A 22771-nucleotide genomic window follows, 5' to 3' on the forward strand; every position below is an offset into this window, starting at 1 on the left:
GCGGGTTCCGGAGAGTGTGAGTGAAGGTGAGCAGACGAAGTTAATGGAGTAAACCCTGGCCTCTGTCATGGACTGTAATGACCCTCCCGAGTGTGTCCGGTGTGTCCGGCTTTCTGCGTGAGTTTGTACCGTCTTCAGCGGACTTCTGAGGTAGTCTAATCAAGAAGAGAACTCCCAGGAAGAAAGTCGACCTTCTGTTCTAAAGGCTGCTTATTTTTCTTTTCCGAAAAAGGGAATTGCTCTGTCTTGCTCTGTTAGTGGTTAAAAAGAAACATAGCAGACATGCCGGACCAAATGACAGTTTCAGAGTTTATGGACATTACCAATGAGGACTTCAAAGCTCCCACCACTTCTATTTTCACCACCCGGATGAGCTCCTGTAGGAATACAGTTGCAGCTCTGGAGGAGGTGAGAGCAACTCTGCTGTATTTGTTGTTGTAAACAGTCTAAAGACATTCAGTCACAATATGGAAATGCCCAGAGGAAGTTAGCGCAGTCTAGAGGGACTTTTCTGACCACTGCTTGTACCTATAGGCTGGTTCACTGATACTGCTGTTGTTTCAGGCGAGTGTTTAAATTCTTTGCCCAGAGAGGAAAAGAAAATTACTTCCTCCTTGTGAAATCAAAGATTTCTCCATCTCAGTTTAACTGGAGGTGAACCTCGCCCACACTCAGCTCTGTTCCATTAATGTTTGAACGAAAATGTGTTTTAATGTACAATTAAACATTTATTACATATTTAGGTCATTGATATATACATATATATCTAGGAGCAGTTGTTACAGAGAACAGATCTTAGACATAAACCCTGCTGCTTTCTATTGAACTTGTCTAGCTTCATTATATGTAGTTTAAAGTCAGTACGTTAATTATATTTCTGTTCTGTTATAGACTCTCAAAAATTCAGAGATTCTACTCTGAACATTCAGTTGATAATATTTCTCCTTGTAGCCCTCCGCAAAACAGAGCTACTGTACCCATGACTAAGCTACTACATGGAAAGTAGACTTAATATTAAGAAAGATGTATAGTGACTGTGATGAACCTTTAGAAAATAAACCTTTAGAAAAACTAAAGTACAGAAAATAAAGCATCAGTGCTTATATAATAGAATAAAATAGTAGAGACTGTGCTGGTTACATGGATAATGCCATAAAATAGTAGTCGGTACTAGATCCATAAAAATTGTGTAAAATATCAGTGAAAACAATTGTCTTAGATTTATAAAGTCTCACTGTTTTTGCAGTGATATTGTCAGGAAAATGAAGACTGTTTTGTGTATCACATTTCTGCCTTTCATTTTAGACAATAGTGACCAAAACACAATTCAATTCCAAGCTTTTTGTTGGTAAGTGGGGCAGTTTGAAGTATAGTGGTAGGACATTTGCACTTTTGAGGATTACCAACCTGTACATTTCCACTTCCACTTTTGTGGACAGTTAAACTGGAATTAGAAGATCTTTGTGAGAACTAGACCAAGATTTACGGTCACTAGGGTGATTTTGCGTATTTCACTTGCTTTGAGAAGTTGGAAATAATGAACAGCCAAAGTGTTTATGTTTATTATATACTGAATTAGACTCAGTGCTTTGAAACTTTTAATACCTCTGTGATTGTGTCCCTTATGGTCTTTTTAGTCTGTTTTTACATCTGTATTTTAGCCAGTGTGGGTTCACCGAGAGGAAGTGCTTTTTCCATGCAGCAAATTTGAGAGTCTAACACAGTGTTTTGGTACCACAGATGCAATTAAAGTTCAGCTCGTAGAGGAAGTAACTCTCCAGGTCAAGCCAATGCTTGAAAATGAGTGAGTTTCCAGTAAAGCACTTCTGGGGAAAATGTTGACATACAGTATTTTTGAAGGACATATCTGCCCAATTTTACAGTAGTAGAATTTATTAGATGTAGACATTGGGTCTAGATTTGTTTTCAGTATGTGGGAGATGCTCTAATCCAGAGTGACTTAAAAATATGCATCATTCACAACCCAAGACACTTACTGCTATGTGTGCTTACTTGGGTTAGGGATTGCCAGCCTATTTTACCAACTGTCAGCAAATATAGCATGCATTTCTGTGTGGTATTTTAGCATTTGTTCACATTGTATTTGTAGATTCTAGATTCTTTACATTGTTGACTAGTGTTCTGCTCTTACAGAGCACAATGAATACACCAATGAAATATCTGTCAGATCCTAACATCTGATCCAGCAGATATCTGCAGATACCTACAAGATTGCAGCGTCGTTGTGCCTCCAAATTGAAAATGTTTGTGTATTCACTTCATGAAAAAGTGACCTTAACTTACTAGCATTAGTTTGAGTTTATGTGGCATTTGTGGCACCAGCTATCATCTGCCAAAAGGAGAACATGTAGCTGTAAAATATTTCAACACTATTATCTTTGTATTTTGCAGCCTCAGTGTTTGTGTTGTGTGTGTGTGTGTGTGTGTGTGTGTGTGTGGTTATTGGGTGAATGTTTCTCTCTCCATTCAGTGCATCAAAATAGATATTGTTTCACTATCACACACACACACACACACACTCACCCACACACACAGATCAAAGATGGCTGTGAGTTCAGTTGAACGTTGTGTGTAATACTCCCCTTTCCAGTTCTTCCACTTTGCTGTGTCCTGCTGAAACCTGCCTTGGATCTCCTCAAAACTCCTAGTTTCTCCTCCCTCTCCCTCTCTCTGAAATGTGTTCCCCTGAGGCTCTGCTTGCCCGTGCTCCTGTCTTTACTTGCCTCTGTTCTTATTCCCCCTGCCTTGTTCAGTCTTACTTCTCTTCTTCTTCTCCTACTCTTCTCTTCTTTGCCTTTCTATCTATCCCTTCCTCATTCCTCTCTCTCTCACACACACACACCCACCCACCCACCCACCCTTAAACTTCAGTTTCTCTCCCTTATCCTGGTCTCCTTGCTCTTCCCTGTACTTCTGCCTGTACGTTTTCCTCTCTCTCATATTCTACAGGTTTGCCAATATTTCCTCAGGCTCTTTAGTTGTGAAACAGTTACAAAACAACTGTCTGTGTGCTGAGGATTGTTATGTTATTTCAGTGTCACTTTAGAGGTTTATTTCTTTGACAGACTCTCATACCCAACTGAATACCTTTGTACAGAGCGGTTGCCACCTTAATTATTTTTAGGAGTATTCATAAGGGTGGGCTACTGAGATTTTGACATGTAATGTCTAACACACAGCAAACACCATGCACTGCATGATGAAAAATCAGTATCACTGGTCCACGTAAGTGTCACTGCAGCACTGAAATTGATTCACCACCCAGAGGATACAGAGGATACTCTGGGGGTCCTGACCTTTTGAGGAAGAGGGTAAAAGGAGACTTACAGATTATGAAGAGAAACCAGTTAACTACAGGCTATAATTGTAGAACTGTAAAGAGCACCTATTTAGTCAGTGGAGCAAATAAAATGGACAACGAGTGTACACTGTTCAGCAGTAAGGGTTTTGAATGGGTGTTGGGCCATACGTGCTCTTGTGTAAACTCCATCCTCATATCTAAGACAATTCCTAAAGCATGACTCACTCTGGGCTTACCCGATATCTACATGTTAATGCATTCTGACTTGCTGCAGAAAAGGCATTGGAACAGCGTTTGTGAATTTTAGGAGCTACAGAGGATTACTTGTTTAAGGAATTAAAAAGTTGAGCAATTAGTTATGAATAAGGTTTCTAGTAAGATGCATTATATTAGTGCCTCATACAGTCTTCACTGACGCTTGGCTCTATGCTGTTTATATTTGTATTCCAATTATGAGATCTGCACTCCGAAAAGCTACTGTCACTGGAACTTTTCCTGTACTTTTATCCATCTAAATGTATCAGTATAAAGATACTGCATCCATTTTTGAATTGTTAGAATTCATTATTCTTCATGATAATATTATCCAATAAACTGTGCACTCATTATTAAACAAACAAGGTGTAGTATATTGTTTTGAATTTTATACTACTCTGTTTTGTACTGTCACTCCAGTCACACTGATGTTTTCAGTGTTAAAATAATTCAGAGTTGTATAAAATAATCAAATCTGTTTGAGTTGTGGGGGAGTTGTGCGATTCATTGAACTGAATCATTATCAATAATTATAATCATACACAAGGTAAGATGTAAAATATCCTATGCCAATCCATTAGAGCTTCACATAGGGCCCACCACACTCTCTTCCTACCTGCAGCCACCAAAATTCCTGTTGAATCCTACATCTCAACACTAAGGTTGCTGTGGTCGTTTATGATCCGATCAGCAACCAGCTACCCATAACATCTACGTTTACTCATTGAGCCCAGCCCATGAGTACCCAAACCAGCCACTGTATCATGACCTCTTCACAGGGGTCATCAGGTAAGCACCTCCTCTGGTGGATATTTTGCTGAATTAAGCCCACAACACCTCCAGAAAACTCAACAGTAATGTCTGGCATCCCAGACCCACCCATCTCCAAGCTAGCTTTACAGTCCTACCATCCTGCAGTTTTTTACCTACGTCCACGAGCAATTTCCAATCTTGTGCTTTGTATGTCATTGTACGTTATAAAATGCACACCCCAGCTGTGTTGAACCATGTATTCTGTCCTGGTTTTGCATTCAGTGTCTCTTTCAATTAAAAACCTTCTCATGTTTTGCAGTCTCTAGATGCAGACCGTATTGTTCTGAGCAAAATGAAGAAATCGGTCAAGGCCATAAACAACTCTGGACTCAGTGAGTATTTTTTTGATGACCTCAATCTTACCTCTTTTCACAACTGTCCTCTCCTGGAAGTGTCTCAAGTGGGTGATGTGGCATATATAGATAAACACTGAAAGACATTTTCATTAAATATTATATGTATTAAAATATTTAGGTGTATTCAGCCATTTTGAAAAGGCTATGAAATATGTTTATCATTCACTCTTTAAGCATAGCTAGAATCATTAGGCACAAGGCAGGAACACACCCTGGACAGGGCACCAGTCTCCACACACTTACACGTTCACCCACACTCAGTATTTGCTAGAATTTAATATGTATGAACCATCAGAATATAGCTCAGCACTATGTGAAAAGATGAGCTGCTATCAAGACACCGTTTCTGAGAAAAGGATATAGACAAATAAAAGCTCACTTCATATCACACATCTCAGTGGCTTTGAAAGAATTCTGAATACAGATGGTACAGGAAGCATATAGCATTTAAACACTCTTAACAATCATTCATTAACTCTTCGTATGTTATCTTTAACCCCACTTAATGTTTTGATGGTGAACCCAGTTAAACCTTGTTCACTTTTACTCAAGGAGAAAGAAAGATCTCTAAAAAAAGCGAGACATGACTTTTGTTTCACATTCCATTCGTTCTGTCTTACAAAATGCTACCTGTCTCAGCAAGCCTCTATCTCACTTCCCCTTTTCACGCACTAGCTTTTTACCCTTCTCTGTCAGTTCAGCATTTAAATCTTTCTGGGAAGGCTTTAAATTAGATGTCGAAATACTGCTGTGAGGATTTGCTGGTATTCAGCCACAAGAGCATTAGTGAGGTCAGGTACTAATTGTGAATGATTAGCTCTGAATCACAGACACCACTCCAACTTTTCCAACAGGTATTGGATGGAGGTTTGTCACTCCAGAAGGTATAGTTCAACTGCTCCGTAGCCTGGCGAGGTGAGGTGGTGTCTTAACATCCCTCTAGCCCACATTTGTTATTGATCATGGTGATCTTTTGTAGCTGCAGATCCAGAGCATCCCAGTTAATTTCATAGAGATTATACAAAAGGTGTGTGCACAGTGGAACACCTGTGTCTCTGTTTGGTGCTCATTAAAACATCTGAAATTATTAGTGTGACCTTGTGCATTGTCAGTTGTGATATGGTTTATGACTTTTTTGTTGGTACTTTATAGGGTTTATAGTACCATTTTCCTTGTACTGGATGTATAGCAGAGATCTCTGAAGGTTTTACATGACTCTTAAAAAGTAAATTTGTGTAATTAGTGCTTTATAATAGGGGGGGACTGGTTCTAAAATGTAGAGTCTGAAATAAATTAGCAGAACTCGTTTGCAAGCAGCAACGAATTAAATAGGTGTGAATGATAACATCTAACTTAGACTCAGAGTGTGAGAAACATTCTGATAAGTGTAAAATATTGTTTATATGGTTTATATGTTTTGTTTGATATTTGATGAGAGTTTCCTCTTTCTTCCGGACGGTTGTCCGGATCTCATAGTTCTCCAACCGATATAAGCTAACAAACTGTGCAGCACTGTTATTACACAGGCTTTATATTAGAGCCTTAATTAGTCACACATTCTGAATAATGTGTCCAGATAAGCTAGATTTGATAATGACTTGAAAGAATGTCCTCTTTCACCCCTAAAAAGACCAGGGGCCTCATTTGCAATGAATCTACATGTGCACAAAGACCCAGAAAATAGCATGCGCCCCAAAAAAGTCAGATTATAAAACCGTGAGTACGCACACCTGAACGCTGTTGTCTCTTTATAAAAGTGCACAGATGAACCAGCCTCAAGTTCCACCTCCTTAACGGCCACATTTACCTATAAATGTTCGATGCAAATAACCTTGTGAATATTTAAATATGGGTTCTTCCATTCATTTCCGCGTGAGATAGTGTAGACAATGGAGGACTGAAAGACAAAAAAGAGAAACTTTGGACACGGTGTGGTAGAGGTTATTGTTAATGAGGTCAAGGTGAGGAAAATGTGTTTTTTGAAGGCTTCAGTCATGGCTGCAGCAGTAAACAGTGTTAAATCGGCTCATTAACCAGCCATCATTGTTCGCAATAAGTCTACATGATCTCTGAAAACACTTGTCAGTTAAATAGTTATTAGTAGCACCAAAAAAACATTATGACAGACTGTTTATAGACTTGTGATTATGTGCAAGCTATAGCTCTTAAGGATTGTAATTATCTGCAACTTTTACCAGCCTATAACGATTTACTGTCTGTTATGGAGTTTAATTTCTTAAATAATAATAATGAACTTATATGGCACTCAAAACAGAGTTTAAAAAGCATTTTGCAAATGAATTTATTACAATGAGATAAAGCAAAGTTGACTAAATTAATTTAAATGAAAAAATAAATCTGAATAAAATACAGAGTGAAAAAAAGCGAGAATAAAACAATTCTACTGCACTCTCTTCACAAAGTTTTACAGGTATGGCTGGGTTAAACCTTGCTTAAATATAAATTCATTTTTACGACAAATATTTCTTTATAAATCACAGTTTCTGCATGAGATGTTACTTACGTACATTTGACCCATTTTTGTGTGCATACGCACCCTTTATAAATGAGACGCCAGGTTTCCACAAACAGGTTCAGGCCTCACACACAGAGCTCTGGAATTACTTTTAAAAATTTGCTGATTTTTATTTAATTACTGATTATTAACTCTTTTGATTTCATACCATTGGAAGTTAAAAGGGTTATTAGTAGTTAAGTTCCTATAGAAAAAAAATCTGTTACCTCATTAAAGAACAATTCTACGTTCTGCATACGACACCGTGCAGAGAAACTTATTGACTGAGCTTAGAGGTATAAAACGAAAGTGTTTGGTTCCCTTTTCATATTCACATTCTAATTTGAATGATTAAGTTTACAACATTATAAACTAAGAATGTTCATGAAAAAAATTACAAATAAGAGAAATACCCCTTTAAATAATAATCACAGGGTGAAGGTAATGTATCTCTCTGTATGTGTGTGTGTGTGTGTGTGTGTTCTCAGCCCATGTAGAGAATGAGGACCAGTACATTCAGGCTCTGGAGAAGTTTGGCGAATCCTGTATGAGCAGAGATGACCCAAGTGTCGGAGCGGCCTTCATTAAATTTTCTGTGTTCACCAAAGAGCTCACTGCTCTCTTTAAGAACCTGGTGAGTGTTTCTTGCTCTCCTTCCCTCCCTCTCTTTCTCTACATCTCCATATCTTTCATGTCTCCTTTTTTGTTCTCATTGTTATAAAGTTTATTGTTCTTGCTCACTCATACACAAAACACTCCCTAATTATTCGATCGATTTCTTTCTTTCTTTCTTTCTTTCTTTCTTTCTTTCTTTCTTTCTTTCTTTCTTTCTTTCTTTCTTTCTTTTTTTCTTTCTTTCTTTCTTTCTTTCTTTCTTTCTTTCTTTCTCTTGCGCTCTCTCTCTCTCTGCCATTTCTTTCTTACCCACATCACTGTGATTGTTTTGCTCTATTAGCAGCACTTCCTTAGTCTGGTGGCTGTGGGAACCAGAGCGCTGATATTGTTTTGCCATACAAGGACAGTGTTAGTGAGCTGTGAGTCTTTTTTTTCAGCAGTCGTCTATTGAAGCTGCTTTTTTTAACTGCTGGCTTGTAACTGTCTTGCCCACTGACATACAAACACACTCATGTTTAGGACTTCTTCACATGGCAGAGCTATTCAGTGCTTAGCAGCAAAGACACTGTGTCCTTGTTTGCTATACTCACTCACAGTGCAATAGCCTTTAAATGTTTTTTTTTACAGTGTTAAAAGACCATGAATTATTTTGACCACACAGAGATCACACTGTAGACTCACTGTGGTGAATTCAAAATACATTAGAATGATAAAAAATGGAGATAAGAAGACTTCTCATTTTATCATGTTAAACTGATCCTGCCCATCTTACTGTGTTCGCAGCTGCAGAACATGAACAACATCATCACTTTCCCGTTAGACAGTCTGCTGAAAGGAGACCTGAAAGGAGTCAAAGGGGTATTCGATTGATTTTTACAAGTATTTCAGCTGATAATAAAGACAGTGATGACTGTAATACTACTAAAAAAATATATATTATAATAATTGTTTTCTTTTCACATTTGAAGTTATTTAGTCTGTATACCGTATGCATGTGTTCGCATATGTGTTTATGAAGCTCTGAGTGGTATGCAAAAATAAATGTGTACTATATAAAATGTATCAACAACAACATTGAATAACAGCCATTTCCACTGACAGGATCTAAAGAAGCCTTTTGACAAAGCCTGGAAAGACTATGAAACAAAAGTGTAAGCAGCACTCATACATGATTTCCTTATTTTATTCATGTTACTGTTATTTTGAGGGTAGTATTTCTTTTATGTTTATGGCATTTGTTCAGGAGCATGTCAGTAATAGATGAATGGCAGTTGAGTTCAAGTTACAAAGCAGATAAGCTGTAAAATGATCACAGTGTAGATAAGCCTAGAGTTATAGCAGTATCAGCTTAGTGTCTAGTGGAACATTCTTTTTCTTTCTAGAGAGTTAAAAAACAACATTGTAAACTAGACTTCCAGGTTTTTTTGTGGACAGAAGAAGAACAGACAACTGGTAATTTATTAAGAGTTTTGAATGTCAGGGGTTAGTAGAATGGGAAAAATATAGTGGAAAACGTTCTGTAAAATTGTAAAATAATTTTTGGCAACAAATTTTTACCGATGTCTCCTGATACCCATGTAGACAAAAACAGATTAATTTCTACATTCATCGTTAAACTGTAACAATTGTGTTTTTTCTAGCTTTCATTTTCTTTAAACTCATTTATACATATAGTCATACAATCTTACTAAACACTTCATATAGAATGTGGGAACATTCTGGATTTAATGGCAGTCAAGGACACAAAAACCTTACTGAGGTCAAGTTCTGTATTGAATTATTTGATTTTCTAGTAGAGCTGTGCCATATTGTATCGCTCGTGTTAATATCGTCATCATTTTTAAAATGATATAAAACATCTATATAGTGATAATAGTGATATTCTGACTTGTTGACGTAATAACAGCAATCAGTTACCCATAATATGGCCTACGTTTTTTACAAGTGATTTAGACACAGTAAAGTACGATGGAGAGTGGCTCTGAGGCAGAGGAATTTGCTCCAAATAAAGGGCAATGACTTCATATGGAGGTGGTTTGGTTACAAAATAACTGTACAATACACCATGGTATTGTGTATAATATACTTTATTTAATATGGTTTATAGTAATATAGCATTTATTTAGTTGCAATAGTGTGTTTATGAAATTAATAAAAGGTTTTTCAGTGTTATGTTCATATCGCCAAAAATATTGTTATCGCCAAAACGCCCTGAAATATCGTGATATTAGTTTATGGCAATATCGCCCACCCCTATTTTCTAGATTAAATTATATCTCAAATGTGTCCCAAAGGTACTAAATGAAAGTGCATCACTCTGGATGAAGCAGGTGCGCTGCTCCAATGGTGTACCACTTGAGTAACACAAATGTTCGTTGTCATTTTGTTTGCAGTCAAAAAGTGATGTAACTTTGCTTATACTAAAATATCACAGTCAATTCAAACCCTTGATTCAGAGGGCTGGCCTTGTAGCCCTGCTGCTCTCATGTGCCAGAGCTGTGCCTTAAACAAACAGCAGGAATGCCAAAGCAAGTTCAACATTACTGTGACATGTGGAGTACATTGGAATATCTTACTCACAGCCTGAGACTCTGGTGACAAAACATTTCTGTTTTAGCTCAGTGTGTTGGAACTGTAAGTGTAACCTAAGCATAGCGTGTGAATGCATGCTGATAAGATAAAGACAGAATGTACAGCATTTAATGACTAAAACTTGTGGACATGCTCTACTTCATCATGTACATTTCTGGCTCATTTTACCAGGCTCTCATCTGAGTTATTTTATAATATTTTCTTCCATTATTTTCTTTTTATATGTCATCATATTTTCTTGAATATTGTACACAGACTTTCCTCAATGTGCACTCACCAAGACATCCCTGGTTTGTGTAAAATACTTGGACAAGTAGTGATTCTGATTCTGCTAATTGTAGGAATAAGATTGAGAAGGAGAAGCGGGAGCACGCTAAGCAGCATGGTATGATCAGGACAGAGATCAGTGGAGGAGAAATCGCAGAGGAGATGGAGAAAGAGAGACAAGTCTTTCAGCTCCAGATGTGTGAGGTGAGGAATGAGGTTCATCTTTTAACAAGGTGAAGTGTAAACACTGAGGGTGCTGGAGGAAGCCCACATCAATATTGTTGTCTTGTTCGGCAACTGCTAAAAAAACACAAGATAATGGAATATTTTGAACACAACACAGACCTGTGTGTCTGTTGTAAGAGCTTGAATGTTTAGATGTAAATAACTTGATGAACTCACTTACATATTCCCTCGCTCCCTCAGTTCCTTTCATTTTCACTTATTCATTTATTATGGCAAAAATGCCAGTATTAAATATACTTTGAATAAATTTTTAAGGTAACATGGTTACAATATAGCAAAGTTAAATGTCCATTTTACCTGTATTATTTACAATTACATAGCATTTGTTGTACCAATTAATTTTGTTTGAGCTAATCCAATATTTTCTTTTCATAAAAACTAAACAAATTGTACATAACAATTTGTATGAATTTTATTACTTTGAGTTTACAACAACAGAATTCCATTTCTTTTACTAAATTAAAATATCTGTGACAGGGCCCCACTGCTCAGTGAAAATGTCAGTCTTTGAAGTCTTAGACAGTGTTATTTGTTGCATTTGATAGATGTCATATATTTTTAAATAAGTTATAAGTTATAATTGGGGGGCTCTGGATTCATCCATTTAATGGTAATGCACTTCATGACTGCTGCAAGTAGTATTCCTCCTTTCTTTACCTCCTTTATTTTTCAGTATCTCCTTAAAGTGAACGAAATCAAAATGAAGAAGGGAGTCGACCTGGTGCAGAACCTTATCAAATATTTTCATGCCCAGTGCAAGTATGTATTTTATATTCCTCAACATAGAAGTGTAACTCTTTGGAAGTAGTATTCTCCAACACATCAAAAAATGTTATTTCTAGTTTCTTTCAGGATGGCTTGAAAGTTGTGGAAAATCTCAAGCCAGCAATGGAGAAACTCTCTACAGACTTAACATCGGTGTGTTACTATTCCTATCTAACCTCTTTGGACACATACAATGAGAGAGACTTTCATTTTAAATAGTTACGTTATGTGTCAGATTAAACAGGTGCAGGATGGAGAAAGGAAGCAGTTGACCCAGCTGCGAGATCTTTTAAAATCATCTTTACAGTCAGAACAGAAAGAGGTGAGACTCTTTTTTTAAATCGGGGTAAGGCAATATCTCTCTTGGTATGTTAATTTTGCTGAGTAAACATTGAGCCAAATGTCACCCTAATTGATATAACTATGGCAGAATGTGAGGTCATGCAGATTGCTAGTAAACAGTATGTGCACTATGAACAAAATAAAACGAGATTTTCTGTAGTAGTGACCACATTTATAAAAATGTTCTTTAATTTAGGGAGTACAGTTTAAATGCATGTGTTCAAAGCGCTTTTCTCTGACAGGACTCACAGTCCAATAAGAACACAGGCTATAGTCTACACCAACTGCAGGGAAACAAGGCCTATGGCACAGAGCGTTCCGGCATGCTCTCCAAGCGCAGTGAAGGGTGAAGTACATGCCTTGTTCAAAACCTTTGATATAAAAGTAAGATGTAAGATGTATGACTCCCATATAATGTAAATATCTTAACATTACTCAATTCAATATTTATTTTTTGAAAATTGACATTTAAATATTATAACAAAACAAGTTATACCTCACTTCAAATGGTTTAAAACACACATATGAACTTGTGGTGTATTTTCACTTTATTCATTTCAAGTCATTCTTTTCTTCCTCAAACTCTAACCTCGTTATTCAAACCGATAGTTGAAAGTGTGGAGTAATAAAGTCTTCTGCTTGTGTGCTGTTTTTAAGGCTGAGGAAGGTGTGGCAGAAGCGCAAGTGTTCTGTAAAGAATGGATATTTGACCATTTGCCACGGGACAGTGAGTAGTTGACTTAATCTGTGTCTATTTTCTATAAATTTGTAAAGTTTGGTCTCTCTTTTACATTAAGTGTGCATAATATCTATGTAGCTACCCATTACATATACATGAAAAAATAAAAACTTCCACTGATTCATTGTTACTGATGATTACAGTGTTACTCTTTTGTAAATGCATAGCAGTTTACATTTTTACTCATAATGTTACCTATAATTGTGTACTATCTATTTACTATTTTTGAATAAATTTGAAGTTGTAATACATTTGTATTTAAATAAGCCACATTACTGTGATCCATTTGTAACAGTAAATGAATTTGTATAAATGCATTTAAGATATTACAAACACATTGTACAAATGAAAGGACTTATTCACCACTAGTTCTTTAAGGTGACCCCCTTTGGAGATCAGTAATTTGTTTGTGTGGGGTTATTGCAGGATAGGAAGGAAGAGCTTGAGGGGAAGTAAAGTATAACAGTGAGAAGTGGCCTTAAAAAGAAAACTGAGCTAGATCTGAACTACTTTCACTCCCTCCAAAAGGAAAGGCGTATTCTTCTGAGGGTCCGTCTTTTATGTCTAAGTCAGTACTTTGTGACAAGATACTGCAGAAGTGCAGAAGAGAGGTGATCTGAGTTATAGAGAAAATTATTACTGAATATAGGCGGTACCTTCCGGCTGTTAAGAGCTCACTGCTGACTTGCACTGGTCTCTCCAAAACATGTTGATGCATACTGTACTTTACTTGTTAATATGATACACATCTCATTTACAGACAAGTTGGGATATTTTTTAGAATGAGCTGAAAACAAGAATCTGTGATTTATTAATTGTCCTGAATCTCTATTTAACTGACAAAGCACAAAGATGAAATTTCACAGAGAGGATTTTGTAAATATAAACTCATTTAGAGTTGGACACTTGCAGCTCACTCCAAAAGAGTTGAGGTGAGCCTCAGATGAACATGGGGCCCAGAAAATGTATTTATTGTTCTGCATAATATAAATGTGTGACTTTCTCCTTGTGTAATAGTTTCAGGCTGCGGTCTTAATGCAGTTGCAAACTCTGTTATGTGACAACCCCCAATGGTTATATTTATCATTGTAGGATGTAATGTGGTGACATCTGAGTGATCAGATGTCACACTCCACTGGTGCCCAGCTACTGCATGGAGGAGTGATAAAATACCTAAATTATTTGCAGTCATGCTCTGAAAAACATTCAAATTGAAGTATTTAAACTCTCAAAATGTTTGGCCTAAATTGATGAGTAAAAATATTTTTTCTTTCAAAGTTATAACTTATAAAAGAAACTTATAAAAACACTGGAAATCTTTCTTTGTGCTTTGGTTAGTTAAATATATATTCAAGAGAATTCTTATTGCATTGCTCTGGAAATTGGGGTTTGTAGTAGTTACTGTAACATAACATGTTTAAAATGTGTTCAGACTAAGATTGAAAACTGAATTCTTGAATTGCATATTTTAGTGTAAATATTATTTATTTTTTGTGATATAAATTGTTTTTTTTTATTGTGGCATTAAAATGTTTGAATAATTTTCCCAACAGGGGGTTCATACTCCTCACATTTCAACCCTCATTTTGTGCTAATAGTTCAACAGGGGGTCACCACAACAGTGCATTTGTTAATTTAATAATAGGGTTACAGGAAAAACACAGTTTGAATAAATTACTCAAAAATTAATCAAATCCGAATTTGCCTGAGGAATGACCACAGTTTTCTTACAGAAAGAAGTCACGATTAATGATTAAAGAGTAAAGCCAACGTTTATGAGGTTTAGTCAATTTATTTTTGGGCACCATTCTCATATAATTTTTTAGTCAGGTGATCATAGCCATTTTGTCTTCTAGGCTAACACACCCCCGGCCAAACTGAATCTGTTAACCTGCCAAGTAAAATGCAACCCAGAAGAGAAGAAAAGCTTTGATCTGATATCCCGTAAGTCATATCTACTATAGACACTTAGTAGACTCTCACTGCCCATAAATAGTGTAACGTCTGTTTAAGTGCCATTATGCCATAACTTGCTGATCATTTATCTCTCATTTTCAAACAGATGACAGAACATATCATTTTCAAGCAGAAGATGAGACAGAGTGTCAAATGTGAGTTTGTAAAGTGGATGTGAAAATAGACGTGTCAGAAATAATGTGTGAATTCACAGAAACCATGAAAATTAGACCATTATCTTAATGGCTAATCTAATTTTCTGTTTATCTTCCATTACAGATGGGTGTCTGTTCTACAGAACAGCAAAGAGGAAGCCTTGAACAACGCATTTAAAGGGGATCAGGATGAGGGAGAAAACAACATTGTACAGGAACTGACCAAGGCCATCGTCAGTGAGGTGAAGAGAATGAGTGGGAATGATGTTTGCTGTGACTGCGGCGCTTCAAGTAAGTCATCCACTCTGCCCTCTTTACTTGTTAGTTACATTACCCTCATAGCTCCAGTGCAAATCTAAAGAAGCAACTTAAGACACCTTTCAAGGTTTACACAATTTACATTATTTGTTATAATGATTAGATTATTTGCCTAATTACAAATTACTGTTGCAACATTGAGTTACTGCAGAAGAAATGTTTCAGATGCAAGTGATATCATAGAAAATATCGCTAAATTTTAAAGTATCTTTTTAATTTTTACAGATCCTACATGGCTCTCCACAAACCTGGGTGTTCTGATCTGCATTGAATGCTCTGGTATCCACAGGGAAATGGGTGTGCATTACTCCAGAATACAGTCTCTTACTTTAGATGTGCTCGGAACATCAGAACTCTTGGTAAGTCTTTCTAAAGGCTTTGTAAGTCTTTCTAAGTTTACTTATAGAGTGGTTAAAAAAATAATACATTATCAAATCTTTGGTAGCTGGCCAGGAATGTGGGGAATGCAGGCTTCAATGACATCTTGGAGGCCAAACTCTTTGGAGAGGACATATCTAAACCAAACCCCTCCAGTGACATGTGAGTGAGAGTCTTATCAGTTCAGATGAATTAAGAATTCATTGGCAAACAAACTCATATATAGTGTCTGGTTCCTGGGTCTATGAGGATAACGTAGCTGGCAAGTAATGAAAACTTAGTTAGTAATATGTTTGCTAAAATCATTTGCATTTCAAAGCATCATCAAAGCATTTGAATCGAACCATACTACATTATTTATTAATCTCAATCATAGTAATAGGCGGCACGGTGGTGCAGCAGGTAGTGTCGCAGTCACACAGCTCCAGGGACCTGGAGGTTGTGGGTTCGATTCCCGCTCCAGGTGACTGTCTGTGAGGAGTTGGTGTGTTGTCCGCGTGGGTTTCCTCCGGGTGCTTGTTTCCTCCCACAGTCCAAAAACACACGTTGGTAGGTGGATTGGCGAGTCAAAAGTGTGTGAATGTGTGTGTGTTTTTGTTGCCCTGTGAAGGACTGGCGCCCCCTCCAGGGTGTATTCCTGCCTTGCGCCCAATGATTCCAGGTAGGCTCTGGACCCACCGCGACCCTGAACTGGATAAGCAGTTATAGATAATGAATGAATGAATGAATGAATCATAGTAATATAAATTGTGTCACAGCATTTCAGATTTGTGTTGTTGAGTTATTGTGTCTGTCCACAGGCAGAGCCGTAAAGACTTCATCACGGCTAAGTACACAGAGAAGCGCTTTGCCCAGCGCAGACGTTTAGATGCTACTGCAAAACTGCGCAGTCTGTATGAGGCTGTGAAAAGCCGGGATATCTTCTCTCTGCTGCAGGTGTATGCTGATGGAGTAGACCTGACAGAGACCTTGTCCATGCCAAATGAACATGTAAGTTAGTGGCAGATTTTTTTTTTTTACAATTTAGTCTGAAATATGCACATTTGATTTTGTAGTGCAGCAATTATGTGAATATATGATGGATCTTGTACTGTGTATGTAGAGTAGTCTGTGTTAACATATAACCCAGTGGTTTTCAGTCATGGTCCTGGTGGGACAGTGCCCTCCACTACACCTGATGCAAGCTAATTAACAAACACTTCTGAAGTTAAAGGGGGTGTGATGGAGCAAGGAGAAAGCTACAAGAAGCAGGGTCATGACCCAGAAGGACCAGGGTTGCTATAACAATGTACAATTTCATGAAATGCCATGATTGTTAAGTCCTTACTTGCTGTGGGTGTGGAGCATGTGTTATTTAACATGAATTAAAAGAACTGATTTTCACCTCTCGCTCTGACAGGAGCCTGGTGAGACAGCACTACACCTCGCAGTACGAATGGTGGACAGAAACTCCCTCCATATTGTAGATTTTCTTGCACAGAACAGGTAAAGCAGCATTGCAAATTTGTTACTGCATAAATTTTAAAAAGATCACTATGATCAGATTATTGTTATTATATATGTGTGTGTGTAGTGGGAATTTGGACAAGCAAACTGGGAAAGGAAACACAGCGCTGCACTACTGTTGCCTGACAGACAGCAGCGAGAGCCTGAAACTTTTATTACGGGGCAAGGCTTCCATCACCATCAGTAAGAGACACATTCATCATTCATTCATTATCTGTAAGCGCTTATCCAGTTCAGGGTCGTGGTGGGTCCAGAGCCTACCTGGAATCATTGGGCAGGGATACACCCTGGAGGGGGCGCCAGTCCTTCACAGGGCAACACAGACACACACACACGGACACTTTTGAGTCACCAATCCACCTACCAACGTGTGTTTTTGGACTGTGGGAGGAAACCGGAGCACCCGGAGGAAACCCACGCAGACACGGGGAGAACACACAAACTCTTCACAGACAGTCACCCGGAGCGGGAATCGAACCCACAACCTCCAGGTCCCTGGAGCTGTGTGACTGCAACACTACCTGCTGGGCCACCTTGCCGCCCAAGACACATTCAGATAAACATAAATATCTATATATTGGTATTGTGACCCACTATAATTGATCCTTACATAATTTCAAATAATTTAGTCACAGTATGTCTCCTCCTTGTGTTTATTATACACATGGAAAAGTAATAATTTCACTAAATTTTCATGTGGAAATCATTTGTCTTACTGTCACACTCCTCAGCTAATGAAGCAGGAGAGACTCCTCTGGATTTGTCCAGACGACTGAAGCACACACAGTGTGAGGAGCTGGTAGGTACAACTTTAATATATGCAAATGAGTCATTTTTCAGTTTGTGTTGGTCCCGTGATATTCCACAGCCTTTATATAAGAAGCAAAATGCATGTAGTTAAATCTTTAAGTTGAAGTGTACATTAATGTAAAACATCTTATACCAAGTAATTTTTATTATAACTTTGCTTCCAATCATTTTACAAATTCAGTAATAAGGACAACTGTTTTTGGGGTGCAGGGGGTTTTTGTTTTGTTTTTTTGGCAAAAATGAAAAAGGCCAAAATGGAAATAAAAGATTTGTCCCAAAAGCAACTACATATAAAGTATGTTAAATCAAACAAGACCAGTCAGATACACCATGTTTTTTCTTTTGTGAGTGTCACCAAAAACTACCTATACTTTGACTTTGACTTTTAGTAGAAAGGTGAATGAAAAGGTGTCCACAAATTTTAAGCCATATAGTACTTGTGTGAAACATTACAAAGTTACTTTGTGTCTCTTAAATTCTGAAATTCTGCTGCATTCCTCTGTCCACTATCACAGCTGATCCAGGCTCAGACGGGCAAGTTTAATGTCCATGTGCATGTGGAATATGAGTGGTGTCTGCGGAATGAAGACCTCGATGAGAGTGATGATGAAATGGAGGACAAGGTGCACACTTCTGCTCTTATTTGCTCATTTAAGGTTCCAGTACTACACAAGGATTATTGAAACTGTATGACTTTATTAGGTCTTGCTTGGAGTTTATGTGGTTAGCTGTATTTGAATGTTTTTTTTTCTGTTTTAAATGATTAGCCCATCCCTCAGAAGCGTGAGGAACGCCCGGTCAGCTGCTATGTGCCAGGTGCTGGCCCTGTGCACCCTAACATGGCTGCCTTGATGCGGGATGTGGTCAGTGCTGTCCGGGAAAAGCAGAGGGGCTTTATTCCTAGCATGATGTGTAACGAAACCTACGGTACCCTAATGGACAACAACCCTCCACCTTCAAACACACTCCCCCTGCCCCTCCCTCAGCTACCACCACGACCACCTGTGGGTAAGAAATAAGCTCTAAACTGAAATCTGGTTCTAAAATGTTTCAAAGATTTGTAAAAATAAAATACTGAAAATGCAACTAATAGTACAGTTTATAAATGTTTCAGGCGCCGGGGCCTGGAAGCCAATGGAGGTTGTAGGGAGACAGAGATCCTCCTCAGATCCTGCCAACCCCACCACGCCAGAAAACAACAGCTCAGTGTATGGTAAGTTTTTAGCTTCGGTTGTGTCAAACATTGTGACAGTCCATTTTATACTGTATGTACAGTGTGTACCACAGTGATACACACATAAGAAAGTGATTTTCTCAGACTGAAATTAAATTGGGAATGGTACCTTTTTTTAATAACATCTGTATAATTTAACCATTAATATGTGAACACCCAGTCAATGCAAAATGATACGCAGTATGCATTTTTGAGGATATCTTACAATGCTTGTGATAAAAAATAAGGGAATCTGATGTATGCAAACCATTTTATTTACTTTCCAAAACAACAGATGAACCTATACATCTCTAATCAGTTTTACTCGCTCTGCTCTAGTTCTGCCCCCTGCCCCTCCACCTCCTCCTATGACGAAGAGGCCCAGCACCATGGAGCCCAGAATCCACCCTAAGAACCTTCCTCTGCCCCCAGTGCCTCTTTTGCCCACCATGCCCTCAGCACCACCCATTCAAATGCCATCTGTGCCCCCAGTTCCGTCAATTTCAGCTGCTCCTCCTTCATTTATTCCAGTGCCTCCCCCTATGCCCCCTGCAACCTCATACAAACCCACAGCACCCCTGGTGCCCTTGCAGCCCCGAGGACCTGCTCTCAAACCACCCACAGGGTAAGAGTTTTCCATCAGCACACATTTGTGGTTATACCGCCAGTCAAAAAACTAGGCATGTTTACTTTGCAACAACTCACTGAACATGTAGAAGGCTGGATATTCTAGACATATGCCCATTTCACACATGCATGGTAATCCAGAATGTTCCGGAGCTGTATGTGTGAATGTGACTACCTGCATCATTTGTCATGGACATTACCTGGACTTTATCCTGGTTGTGCCCTAGTGAAGACTCCAGGTCAGGTCCCGGAGTATGTCCTGCATGTGCTGCACATGCACTGCTCCACGTCTAAAGTAAATAAATTATTTCTCACTGCGAGAGTGCACCTGATGCAGAAGATTTCCCACAGTGAGTTGTTTGTGTAAAAGACCACCCCAGCACTTCTCTGATCTTGATACTCTGGAGTTTCAATACAAATTCTGAGTTCATGTGTGAAAGCGGCAAAATACTAATAATATGGTGGCTAATATTTTGGCCACTCTTAATAAATTGTTAAATAAATAGATTAGTTTAACAACACGAATAGCAAATATTTCATGTCCATTTCTGCTGATACATAAATATATATCACAATCATATAAGAGTTACATTGGTATCTGCAGGTAATTGCTTAAAAAGGACTGACATTAGCCCAATGTTTAGATTTTTCACCAGATTTTTATTTGATGATGACATATTTCGTTGTATTCTGAAAAATAAGGCTATGTGGATGCTGGGTGACTGGGCTATAATGTTTTTTTTTCCATCTACTGCATTTGTTATATTTCAAAAGTATTAACATTTATTCATTCATTCATTCATTCGTTCATTCATTCAGTCATTCATTCATTCATTATCTGTAACCCTTATCCAGTTCAGGGTCACAGTGGGTACAGAGACTACCTGGAATCATTGGGCGCAAGGAGGGAATACACCCTGGAGGGGGCTATTAACATTTAGTTTTCGATATATAGTTAATTCAGGTTTTTTATATATATATAAAACTTTCTTATATCATACTTTCTTGTCATGTAAACTGAAAGCCTGTTTATCATTTCAGAGTGGAAAAAAAGGTCACCAAAACACAGCCTAACAAGCCTAGACCAACTGATGTACCAGGCATGTGCAAAACATGGGATACATTTTTATAGAATACAAATTATACATTTTTGTCTGCTAAAGAATTCTAACATTGTTTGGTATTTGAACAGAAAAAAAAGAAAGAGATGCTCCTCCTCCACCTTCCAATCCTGCACCAACGTCACCTACAGCACCACCTCCAGTACCTAAACCCAGAATTCCCCAAACAGTAAGACATATTTACTCCTATGATCTTACAGTAAATATGTGCAGGAAAATAAAAGCAACACAAATTTGGACAAATTTAAAAACATTTTTTACACTTCCTATAAATCCCTGTATCTGGAAATGCAATGTATGTTAGAAGCCTGGATAGATATCTACATATTGTATCTTGTATGAGTTATAACATTTGTACCATTCATGAAACCTAATAAACTAGAGTATATTACAATGTCAGTTTTCATAATGCATGACCTTTTAATAAGAACTTTGTAAAGATTTTAACACACTATAAATATGTCCAGTGTGTAATGTTTTGTACAGATATTTATTATAAACCCTCATACACACTTGTTTTATTAGGTTTTGTAAATGTAACTATTTCAGAACTATTTTGGCAGACACTATAAAACACTGTATTCATTCATAAACCCCTTTAAACCAAGGGAAATTATTTTTTATTCTTTGAATAAACGAGGATGTTGATAGTCATGGTTAAATATAAAGATATATAGTTATGTTAAACAAACCATACCTTTTCGTTAAACATTACAGCAGAAACCAAAGAAGCCAAAGCGAGTGAAAGCCATCTACAAGTGTAAGGCTGATAACCCAGATGAGCTGACCTTTGCAGAGGGAGAGGTGATTGTAGTGGATGGAGAAGAAGACAAAGAGTGGTGGGTGAGTGTTCAGTTTGTGCTCAAATTTCTAAACGTCTAGCTAAAAACATAAAAGTTGGTTGATGTTGTGGGAAATCGGGTTTAGATATTGGATTGGCGTCCAAAAACTCATCCCAAAGTCATCCCAAAGATAGGTATGGAGCTACATTACCCCAAAGAATACAGTCCTGCTGCTCCTTATCTCTATGCTGTGGGAGGTTATACATCCTGTGCATGGACAACTGAATATCTGATTTAAAGAAGCTGTGATTATACATGATTTTAAGTGTAGTCTTCATACCTTTTGAAATGTATTGGTGTATTTATGTAGGATGATTTGTTGTCTTTTTAAATAACTTTCATGTGCTCACCCTAGGATTTATAGCAAATCGTAACCAGAGTATTAAACCTGGTCTAACAGAGAGATAGATTAAATCATTTTCCTCTGATTTACCTCTGCCCATTGACATGCATTTTCACTATCTGCTCTGATTATCTTTTATCGTTAGGTGGGCCACATTGAAGGGGATCCTACCAGAAGAGGGGCCTTCCCGGTTACATTTGTTCACTTCATCACTGACTGATATAAGCTCCAAAGAGTGGATACAGACACTGCCATTGTTGAAAGCGATGTACATTATTTGATATTCACAGTTGTTCTCAGTATTTTTGTCAGATGATGATCTCATTTAAGACAAATTAACCTGTTTAAACATTTAATGGCACAAATAAGAGAATAATGACCTGTCAATGTCAGTCATCTCCGTCAAGTGCAATACATTGTTGTCTTAATATGTTAAGTACACACAGGGATATTTTTCACTGTAGAGGCCAAAACTCTGCTAGATTCTTATTCTTGTTTTCAGGAGCATTTTGGTGGTTGCAGAGCAACTGTTTGTTTATATTTTAAGTTTGATGACCTCTCAAACCCTTCGTCTTGTGAAAATAAATTACCTGATGCTATTCTTGAACAAAGTCATTAAATATTCATTTTTGAACAAGTGTGTTTTTATTTTATTTGAAAATATATTTTGTGACA

General features: G+C 37.6%; 1 protein-coding gene across 3 annotated transcripts; it reads left to right on the forward strand.

Annotated features, from left to right (window-relative positions):
• The first annotated feature begins 14 nt into the window (after window positions 1–14).
• On the forward strand, window positions 15–22709 carry asap2b (ArfGAP with SH3 domain, ankyrin repeat and PH domain 2b). 3 transcript variants are annotated; one of them, XM_066676430.1, is made up of 28 exons: window positions 15–408; window positions 4650–4722; window positions 7750–7895; window positions 8660–8734; window positions 8978–9027; window positions 10810–10939; window positions 11655–11740; window positions 11824–11899; window positions 11982–12068; window positions 12331–12434; window positions 12746–12815; window positions 14684–14771; window positions 14890–14938; window positions 15063–15229; window positions 15482–15615; window positions 15702–15796; window positions 16435–16624; window positions 17034–17119; window positions 17208–17323; window positions 17872–17939; window positions 18466–18573; window positions 18718–18958; window positions 19065–19163; window positions 19503–19788; window positions 20832–20890; window positions 20983–21080; window positions 21629–21754; window positions 22242–22709. In XM_066676430.1, the coding sequence occupies exons 1-28, from the start codon at window positions 283–285 to the stop codon at window positions 22314–22316; spliced, it is 3108 nt and encodes a 1035-aa protein (XP_066532527.1). In that variant the 5' UTR covers window positions 15–282; the 3' UTR covers window positions 22317–22709. The 3 variants fall into 3 exon arrangements, with proteins under 3 accessions (XP_066532527.1, XP_066532526.1, XP_066532528.1); XM_066676429.1 differs by having other exon boundaries at window positions 21629–21750; XM_066676431.1 differs by lacking the exons at window positions 15–408; window positions 4650–4722; window positions 7750–7895 and adding an exon at window positions 8281–8295 and having other exon boundaries at window positions 21629–21750; window positions 22242–22708.
• The last annotated feature ends 62 nt before the right edge of the window (window positions 22710–22771 follow it).

This window comes from Hoplias malabaricus, chromosome 7 (assembly GCF_029633855.1).
Source record: "Hoplias malabaricus isolate fHopMal1 chromosome 7, fHopMal1.hap1, whole genome shotgun sequence".
NCBI classification, from domain to species: domain Eukaryota; kingdom Metazoa; phylum Chordata; class Actinopteri; order Characiformes; family Erythrinidae; genus Hoplias; species Hoplias malabaricus.